This window comes from Pelecanus crispus, chromosome 11 (assembly GCF_030463565.1).
Source record: "Pelecanus crispus isolate bPelCri1 chromosome 11, bPelCri1.pri, whole genome shotgun sequence".
NCBI classification, from domain to species: Eukaryota; Metazoa; Chordata; class Aves; order Pelecaniformes; family Pelecanidae; genus Pelecanus; species Pelecanus crispus.
Genome location: NC_134653.1, coordinates 7,071,164 through 7,081,288, shown reverse-complemented (window position 1 = coordinate 7,081,288; position 10,125 = coordinate 7,071,164). Strand labels below are relative to the sequence as shown.

The window sequence follows — 10,125 nt, the reverse complement described above, 5'->3', positions numbered from 1 at the left end:
GTTAAGCCCCACATCAGTGCAGGCATAGCAGAGCCAGTACACAGGAAGGACCAGAGACTCCCAAGAAACTGTGCTGAGGTCCCTCAGAGCAAGGGGAACCTAAAAAGTCCAGGGTTTGGCATCTGGGATTCAAAACCAGAAGTCTGGAAGGTGTTGGAAGAGCATCCATCAGACACAGAAAAGAGCAGGTATCTGTGAATAATTTATCCCACATGCAGTAGGGAATGGGAAAAAAGCAGGGATTAGACAACGATCAACATTTGTTTCTAATATTGCTCTCCAAGTGAAGAAATTATCCACTCTTGAGAAGCATCCTCTCCCAGAAGCTTAGAACTAGAATAACTACCTTACGGTGTGTATTTGATGTGTAAGGTAGTGGCAGTCCTGTCATTTCCAGTCATGTATCTGGCTGGGATTTTCCAGGTAACCTTACCTACCAGCCCTCCTCTGCTTAGAAAAATATTTGTTCACCAGATACGTTAAGCATATAGTAGTATTTGCAAGGTTTTGAGTAAGAAGACACTACTTGTATCTACTGCACAGGGATCTGTTTTCTCCTTTGTGCATCTGCTAGGCTCTGCACAAATCAATTATGTGGATCTTTCTCAGTTCAGAGCCTTGGGCTTATTGGTGTAGCACAGCACAGGCATACTGTGGATGGGGTCTCAGGGTGAATCCAGCCTCTGCAGTCGTGTTCAGCTCAGATTCTTTGACCCCAGGTGGAGGCTTAAAAGTAAATTTCTGGATCAAGCCTGTGAAGAAGATGAAGAGCTCCATCGTGGCAAGACTTTCTCCAATGCAGTTTCTCCGCCCTGCAATGCCAAAAGCATGGTTGTTGGTGGAGTGACTGGGTAAGTGGTGGCTCAGCCCGACACTTCTTCCCTACTACTTGGTAACAACAGCGTGAGGGACAGTATAGGCCTCAGAAATGCAAAACAGTGTGGCATGATATTCAGCAGCCATCACTGTTGGTCTCTTACAGGCATTTGAACAGGGGTGTTTCACTCTGAGCTTGCAAGGAATTGATCTGGGACACCCTAGACACTGGCCTTCCCAAAGCAGAGGGAAGGTTGAACTCTTGCTTGAAGGCATTGAGTCTTCTGTAGGTCCCAGTGGTGTCTTCAAACACCAGGACCTGGTGTGCCTCCCAGTGTGGGCTGAGGGGCTATTTGCAAGTCATCAAAACCCAGGGCAGATATTTCTAAACCATCCCCACCACTGATGTCTGTGCTGTTCCCAACAGAGGCTCGGACCCTGCCACTTGGTTAATATCTTCTGAGGGGCACTGGGAACTCGGTGCCCTGTGCAGGATCAAACTCTTGCATTACCTGTGGAGAAGGGCAGGAACGCTTTCTTCTTTACAAAGTTCCCATCCGCATCAAGGAAGTGGTTGGGGTTGAACTCATCTGGCGTCTCCCATTGCGTTTTATCCATCAGCACAGAGGTGAGCAGAGGAATCACTGTTGTTCCCTGCAGCACAACCACACTCTGCTTTACTACGTGTGGATGTAGCAAACTTCTGGCTTTGCCCATTCACCCACGTAACCGTTCCTGCCTTTAGTCTCTGTCTGCAAGCAAGCTTCTACCTCTGAAAAACTAATTTCTGGGCTTGTACATGATGGTTGGACCCTTAGTTAGTGTGGATACCCAGTTCACTGGAAGTACTGACTAATATGTGATTAAACAACAATGGTTGTTGGCTGTTCCTGAGTTATGAAGCAGAAGAAAGGCGTGGGCCAGACTTTCTTCCTGCCCAGCTGCTCTCTGCTTGCCTCAAGCAAGGCAATGAGACAATGCCATGGTACACCAGAGGCAGAACTGCCCTACAGGGCATGAATGGCAATGGAGAGTGAAGAGAATAAAGAACAGACTCCAGATTATGAAGACTGAGTTACGAGAAATGGGAAGCTGTGTGCATAACCCTGAAGTCACACTGCCATCAGATGTAGAGGAGATGGGGAATTAGGGAACTGGCTCTTCCCCATCGCAATCCCTGTGCTTCAAGCTCCCCCACTCCTTGTGACATTTTGCCCTGTGGGTCACTGATGTGCTGCACCACCCCCCACCCCCTCTTCTTCTGGAGAGCAGCAAGTACCTTGGGGATGAAGTAGCCTTTAAAGTGGGTGTCAACAGAGGTGCACCGTGGAACATGTGGCAGGAGGGTGACAAATCTCTGCACCTCATGGATCACTGCATTGGTAAATGGCATGTTTTTCCGGTCCTCAAAGGTAGGCAAGGAGTCAGGGCCAAGAACTCGCTCAATCTCTGCGTGCACCTTTTCTGCAGGGCGAAGGAAAGGCATGAAGTAAGTTTCCCTCAGTGGTAAAGCACCTCCAAATCCCAGCTCGTGCTGACAGTTGGTTGGACTACCCCAGGGCAGGAGGTTGCCCGGCCCCTGGGAGCAGAGAGAGAACAACCCTTCAGATCCTTTGGTCATGAATGGCAACATACCACGCTTGGACAGAGGTGAACATGTTCCAGATGCTCAGATTTTTGGTGCATGAGAGGCTACAACGTTTTACAGGGGAGCAGCACTTATGAAGTCACTGCAGAGCACTTCAGTACCCTAGGTAAGAAAAAGAAAACCATAAAGGTGTCTTACTTTGAATGTCAGGGTGCTTCATCAGCAGCAGGATGGCCCATTGCAATGTCACGGATGTGGTCTCGGTGCCAGCCATGAGCAGGTCGAGCGCTGAGGCCAATACATTCGCATCATGAAAAAGCATATTGCTTTTATTTTGCTCCTTCAGGGAAATGAAAAGAGAAAAACCACTGCTGTTAGCATGGAAAGAGAGAAGTAGGATGGGTAACCTAGTCCTCAGAGACATTGCACTGTGATGCATGCGAATTAAAAGTGCCAAGGTGCAGTTTTCAGCAGAAATATTTTCACACTCGAGAATTTGTCCCTAAAAACTGAACTAAATGGACAAATTAATGTATTTTCCAACATCACATGACATTTATCTGCTCTGGGCAGTGGTTATTTGATTGACTGAGGACTTCCATCCCCTGCCTGTGGATCCTGAGAAGGTGAATAATTGTTGAGAGGTGCAGGACAGCGCCTTCCTGAGCCAGGGAGCTGGGGCTTATCCGGGTGTGTGCCAGGCCCTCTAAGAGCTGCAGGAAAGCCCAGGACAGCACTGGCACATCAACTCTGCTGTCCCTGCTTCATGCTGCTGATGGGAAACACTTAGCCCATTCCTGTGTACAACAGCTGAGGCACTCGCGCAAGGCGTCAAGCCCAAGTACCCGTCCTGCCCACCACTCATCTCAAGTACACGGATGCAAACGCTTGGAGAAAAGGGGCAAATGCAGACTAATCCTTCCTTGCTATACTCCCACACTATCATTCCTGTTGGTAAATCCACTGTGGGAGCTGGTGATGTGTTTGCACAAATGCAATAGGAACTTCTGCATCTCTGCAACTGGGAATCTGTTGCCTCTTCCCATGCCCATAGGGAGGGATGCGTCTGCCTGGAGTGCATTGGAAAAATGACATTACCTCTCTCTCCCTCTCCAGCAAGGAAGGGACTGTAGCTGACACCCAAGGACAAGTTTTAGACATTCACGCAATACAGTCTAGTTAATTATTTCTTGCTTTTCCTTCAGTTTGCAGTATTTAACATATTAAAATAGGAGAATGTTTACCCAAAATGTAAATATTTTCATATAGACCATAGTACAGCATGTTCATTAGAGAAGCAACACAGAGCATCTCTATGTAAGATACCACACTAAGAATCATCATATTGTTAAAATACCTTTTGTTTGAATACCAATGCATCAATGTAGCTTTTCAGGCTGGTTTCGTTAATACTTTCTTTGCTTTCCTCGATGCACTTCTTTAAGATTACACACACCTCTTCTACTTTTTTCAGTATCATCTTGTGAGGCTTGAGGAGAAATCCAAGGAATGGGTAGAAATTAAATAACTAAAAAGAAAAAAAGGGAAAAAAAATCACAGAAAAAAAAAAAATTCAACCATTACCTTGTAAAACTCAGGTATCACAATGGAGAAATCATTTATGTGAGGAACCAAATGACATGTGATTGGAGTCTCTTTTTTGGTAACTAAAAAATTTTAATGTATAAAAATGCCTCCTCTTATTAAAAATTCTCTACAGAAATGAATGGAGCCTATCAGACTTGTCTAGACGGAGCCTATAAACACGAATTAAAAAAAACAATTAAGGGAAAGTGATAGTAAACTCGTGAAACAATGAAATTACATTTTTAAAGAGGTAATAAAGCAAAAAGATAAAGCATTATGCATTACGCAAAGACAATTCCAAATGTTTAGCAAGCCAAAATACTTATGTTTTAAAGTTGTTAGATCATCATTTTTAACTTTCACATGAATTATAAATCAATTACACTCAGTTCTCAGCATCGTTAAATTTCACAGCACAATAAACAGTTGCATTTTATGAGCAGGGGGGTTACTTACACCATTTCTCAATGTTATAAATAAACTGGCTGCAGAATAAGATTCACAAATCTCTTGCTCTTGCTAACTGGTTATAATTTTTTCTGTTTTCTGCAAAAACTAAACCTGCCATAAAGATTAAAAGAAAAAGGATTTTGTATTATTGTAAATTGTAACTATTGTAAATAGTTCTCATTCAGGTAATAAATTCATCAGTATCTTTTTTTTTTTTAACAGCTTTTTGGATGACCGTTTCAATATTACCTTAAGTAACTAATACTCTATTCCTTGTGATGGAGGATTAAGTTTAACAAGAGCTCTTGGCTCAGATGAGAGCCTCTTAGTTGGAACACTCTCTTTATGCAGCTCCGTTGAGCAGGTATTGATTTAATGCCACGGTAGGAGGTACGAGAGGTCCGTATATAATGTCTGCAGCTCTGTACTTTGCACTTCTACTCTGTAACTTCACTAGTTTCTTAAACTGTAGCAAGAGACCAAAACCTAGTAACCTCCAAATACAAGTGCAACTGTCCCTAAGACAAGAGGTTACTTTCGGGATGTTCACACAGCATCCAGCAGAAAATAACTGGAATGAGCCTGCGTATTTTTCTTTGTACCTGCATAAACAGAGTCCTTATTTCAATAGTTTTATTACTGGTGTGTTTTTAAAGAAACAAACTCTGGCCATGCCCTCCAAGAGGCACCTGATGCCCTCCTGTCTCTTCCACCTGAGCATTCTTTGGACCAGAAATACTAGGGAGTAGGGGATGCTGGCATTTTGTGTTTTATTCTGGGTTCTGCTGGACAAATACTGACAAAAAAACCATGGTAGGGGGGTTGGACTAGATGGTCTTTAAAGGTCCCTTCCAACCCAAACCATGCTATGATTCTTATGTTTCAGTACCCTAAAGTTTCTCCAAAACCATCCAGTAAGTTGGCTTGACCTACCAACTCTGATGAGATGCTGGAGCATCTCAGCACAAAGGATTACATGTAACTTACATGCAAGAATGGAGAGCCAAGAAGGTGCATAACTTCATCTATGAGTCTTAACAGAGTGAGAAACGTTGGGTCTTCATAATCAAACCTTTTCCCAAAGAGAATAGCAAAGGTGATGTTGGTGGGGGCCATATTCAAAAGCTGTAATTGGAAAGGTCCACCTAGAAATGAACAAAATCATAACTGTATTGGTCATTTCTGGAGCAACCCAGAGGTCTTCACAGTGGCTTTGTAAAGTAGCATGAAACACTCAATGCCGTCTCCAGCTCACCTTTGAAGGATTTGATCAACTCAATCAGAAAGTGAAGCTCCTCAAGCATCCTTTCTTCTCCAAGATGCTTCCCCATGCCAAGATCCCGCATGGTGGCTACGGTGAACCGCCGTGTCACCTTCCAGAGCTCTTGAGAAGAAAAGAACACACCTGCGGAGAGATTGCATGCCCTGTTTGCCGAGGCAGTATGGGATTCGCTCAGAAACTCCAAAAGCACAGCTGGGGAGCACAGGTATTTTGCAACCTGGTGGAGCGTGCTTGGAAGAGGACTGGGGGACTCTGTAGGGGGGCTGGCTTGGGAAAGCACCACCCTAGGTAGGTTCAGGAGGGCAGGAGGTAATATTTTAAACAGTCAGGTGCTGTTCACACCAAAGCTCTGGGTTTGGCTTGTTTATAGCTTTGTATCTTTGCAGTCATACACAGTATAAAGCTCTATGTGTGGTATTTGTCTCAGGCTGACTTGTTTTTCCTTAGAAAAACGAGCCAGCTGTTTCAGAGAGCAAGGCTCAGAGCAGATGACACCACTCTATCCTTGTCATGAACAGGACAAATGATTTCACTGAATAACTTGCATTTTAGAGGATGGACTGTATACTGTGCAGGGGGACAAGGAGGGGTGTCAGGGAGGCATCTTGGCTTACAGCTGGGGAATACCCCCCCAGCTGGCTACGCCACTGGCAAAGAAAAGTACTCAGCCAAGAGGGCACAGAGGTGTTTGGGTACAATTCAGAAGTCCTCCCTTCATAGGAGGGCTTCCAGGGCTGAACACAGTCTACATCTTCATATGGTGGTTGGGAAAGTAGAGGAGTGTACCCTTCCTCACACTGGGCCTCACTCTTGAAAACAAGATAAAAAAAAAAAAAAAACACGCGCTGTATGCATTATATACATATTAGGTCATCAAATCTGTTCCTTTCAGCCCTGGATTGTCTAGTCTTGGGCAATGTATTACTTTTTAACATGCAGTTCAGAAACATGCCAAAAATCTGTTTACAGAAGTAATTGTTTGAGGTACAAACAGCCCGTGCTATTGCACTCTTGCCAGTTCTTGCAGTCTTTATCATGAGTCATGCATGATCCACGCTTTGTCTGAACTCCCAGTAACTGTAGAAAAGAGATTGCATAAGGACCTCAGCCTTCACATTGTGAAAAAGAATTTCCTTCCCTCTGCGCCATGAAAAAAAAACCCTTGAAATGTGACCCAAGTGCCACTAAAAGCAAAAAACTGATAAGGCAAATAAGAAGAACCCCAGAAGTATTTTTCTTAAGAAAAAAAATAACTTCCCCCAAACCTCACAGAATGTAGCTCTTGATGATAAGGACGCAGTTCAAGACTCTTAAATACTGTTGCAATTAAAACAACATATTTGAGAAACAGCACAGCAAGCACATCCTTATCTTTTCAACCTGCCAGTACCGTTTCCGTGTTGGATGTGATAGAATATGGGTATAGCTGGTCTGTCCACAAACACATCCGCCGTGTTCAGAAGGGCATCCTTTACTGCCTCGTAGCCAGTCAGCACCACCACCTTCTGAAACCCCAAATGGACGGTGAACACAGGGCCATATTTCTCTGCAATCTAGAAGGAGAGAAAAATCAGAGTGTGGAGGTCATCAGTGGGAATGGTATGTCCTGCTGAGGTGGATGAAGAGTTGCCTTCCCTCCTCCTTCTGTGGCCAGAATGGCTGGAGGGATGCCAGAGATAAAGCCCTGATACACTTAAATGAAAGAGGAATCAAAGCAAATAAACACTGGTCTGTTTAACCCAACAGCTTCCATAAAATCACTGTTTTTCTGAGCTGGTTGAGCTCAGTTTGGTGCAGTGGGTTAAAAGAGACAGAAGGTAACAAAACATTTTGGGCACCAACAGCAGCATAAAAGCATCACCAAGATCTGCCAGATGGCTATGGAGCAACTGCTGACCAGGCAGGCTGTAACGCTACTGTCCACCACAAGAGGATGGAAGAGCAGGAGTGTCCTTATTTATTATGAAAAGTTAAATAAAAGCTTTGTTGCAATTAATGCAAAGGTGTATATAATATGATTCACCAAGGATGGACATATGAAGGCATAAGAAACCATTGCTCTTTCAACTTGCCTTAGAAAATTACCAAAATAACACATTCTGCTTTTTATTTCCGCTGCACCATAGTTTTCAACCCAATGCACAGCAGGACTTTATAACGAGATCTGAGATACTGGGTAGCAGGAGCTCTCTGGAGGCTCGCAAATATGGTCCTGCCAGGCCTTACAGGGAATTAAGACTTGACTGAGAGCAACAGAGTTGAAACTGCATAAAGCTATCGTGAGATCAAGCCTGGTGTCCCATAAAAGGAGACTAGTTCTGGCAATGTAAACCAGAGGAGGCTCCAAAGCTTAGCAACCCCTCGTGCTGTACCGAAGCAAACAGGTAACCCAGGCAGAGCCTAATCAGTGCTTCGGCAATGTAGCCAGACTTGCTGAATTTATGCACAAAATAGTTCGCAGGACACTGATTTCAATCATTTGTTCAAAAGAATGTTTCAGTTGCTTCATCATCTACTGTGCAACTTTCATGGGGAAATCCTTCAGGGATTCTCCTTTCAGGGAGGATTTTCTACTCCAGGTCATTTGTTTGCTAATACCTTCAAAGTCTTCTGGCAAGCCAGCTTTCAGATAATTACTGCAGTTCCACAAGCCCAATACAAAATCTCACCCCACCCGTAGGTGCAGCCCAGAGGACCTTCTTGCCATCCTCTGCTCTTTGCAGTCAGGGCAGAGCAGACTGCAAAGGGCAGAGGATGGCAAAAGGGTCCCCTGGGCTGCAACCATAGACCCCTTTCCTGCTTGGTTTCAACAGCAGACCCCTTTCCCAGTTGGCTTCTGGATGCTGTAGTTCAATGGGGGAAAGGAGGCGTCGGTGAGGCCAATGTGCCCAGTACCTTCCCCTAAGTCTGTGCTCCATTAAGATGTTATCACCTTCCTCCTGGGTCCTCAGGTCACCTCCTTTCCAGCCTCTGCTTTGCTTATTCTTCCCAGCACGTCCATGCACCACCCCAAAACCCCTTCTACCTTCCTCTGCAGAAGGATTTCTGGCCTTGCCAGATGCAAGAACCACAGTCCACGCTGCTTACAACCTCCCAAGCTCTGCGTGTTGAGCCCACTGTGAGCTGGCTAGTGTAGGATGAAGGTGCATCTCCACAGGCATCTTAGAGGCCCCTTGCGTGGCACAGTGACGGGAATGAGACAGGGAAAGGCAGCTCCTCTTCCCTATGCAATGCTAAGCAGGTCAGAGGGCTGCTGGCAACCTGATGTTAAAAGGCTTGGTGTAAGGTGCAGGTTATTCACACCCCATGTCCTGACACGGGGAATGCCCGCTGAACCACCTTTTGGCTCTGAGAGATGAAATACACTGAAATTTTCCCTATTTTCTGGAAGACAGATGTGAGGAAACTGTGACTCCTACAGAGAACCTTGTCTTGCATAAGTCCAAGTCATTCATTGTTTCAAATGATTTCTTCTACATCTCTTCTTCGGGCTGTGTTATATTAATTCCCATTCTCATGAAAAACTGGCAACACAAATAAGGAATACAAACTATTTTGGCAACCACGATTAAGCATCCTTCTTTCAATTTGTCTACGTGGACACTCAAATATTTTAAAGTATTTCACAACACAAGGAAGATGCCAAAATTTAGGTCCATCGGTCTGATCTGGTGCAGATACTCGTAGTTTTCAAGATGTGAGTAGCAGTCACATAAGCACTGCTCATATTTAACATCACCTTCTGCAGAGTTGGGATTTAACAGTTTCCTTGGTCATTCTGAAGCCTTTAAAACATCACAGTTTTTTAAAAACGCATTTGGCACTGAAAATGATCTCAGAACTGTCACCAGAGGAGAATTTTAAATGGGCACATGCTGACATTCAACACCCTAGAAACAAAGGACGCTCGTTCTTACCTTCATTAGTGACTTGTCTTGCCTTCTGATGTCCAGCAAATGCAGGTTGCCAATGATCGGAAGAGGAAAAGGACTGGGAGGCAAATTTAAAGCTGATTGCTTAAAAACTTTTAAAACATAGAGTGCAGCTGATACAAGCAATGCGCACACCCCACAGATGAAGAGGGGTGTGAAGGCAGCCATATTTTGATGGAGCTTGCCTTTCTGGAAAGCCACTGAGACACCTTTATGAGAATGCTCGCATTATCGTGTTGTATTTATTCAGAGTAAATAATGTCAGGGTTTTTGCTGCACATTGCACCATCTTCCCCTCCACCCCCAGCTCTCCACAAAAATTGGAATTTATGTCTGCAAAAGGTGAAGTCCAAGCACAACTCTTGGAGGTGTAGGCTTGCAGGCTTGTTGCCGAGTGCAGCGGGGCAGGTTTGCTTCATTTCCACAGCCTAGCTCAGATTTTTCTGCTGCAATAATTTCCCAGCACCTGG

General features: G+C 44.6%; 1 protein-coding gene across 1 annotated transcript; it reads right to left on the bottom strand.

The window, feature by feature from the left end:
• Positions 1-624: 624 nt before the first annotated feature.
• On the bottom strand, positions 625-9,823 carry CYP2W1 (cytochrome P450 family 2 subfamily W member 1). Its single transcript, XM_009482978.2, has 9 exons — positions 9,641-9,823; positions 7,114-7,276; positions 5,697-5,846; positions 5,429-5,586; positions 3,762-3,932; positions 2,603-2,744; positions 2,096-2,280; positions 1,329-1,470; positions 625-812 (listed from the first exon to the last, which is right to left on the bottom strand). Exons 1-9 carry the CDS (start codon positions 9,821-9,823, stop codon positions 625-627), a joined length of 1,482 nt encoding a protein of 493 aa, XP_009481253.2.
• Positions 9,824-10,125: the final 302 nt, after the last annotated feature.

What these genes read in the sequence shown, in the direction of transcription:
- CYP2W1 (XM_009482978.2), bottom strand. Translation starts at nt 9,823, where the DNA reads ATGGCTGCCTTCACACCCCTCTTCATCTGTGGGGTGTGCGCATTGCTT. An exon ending in TCACATCCAACACGGAAACG is followed by an intron (nt 5,847 to 7,113) that starts GTACTGGCAGGT and finishes ATCTCTCCGCAG; the next exon opens with GTGTGTTCTTTTCTTCTCAA. An exon ending in GTTGATCAAATCCTTCAAAG is followed by an intron (nt 5,587 to 5,696) that starts GTGAGCTGGAGA and finishes GTTCATTTCTAG; the next exon opens with GTGGACCTTTCCAATTACAG.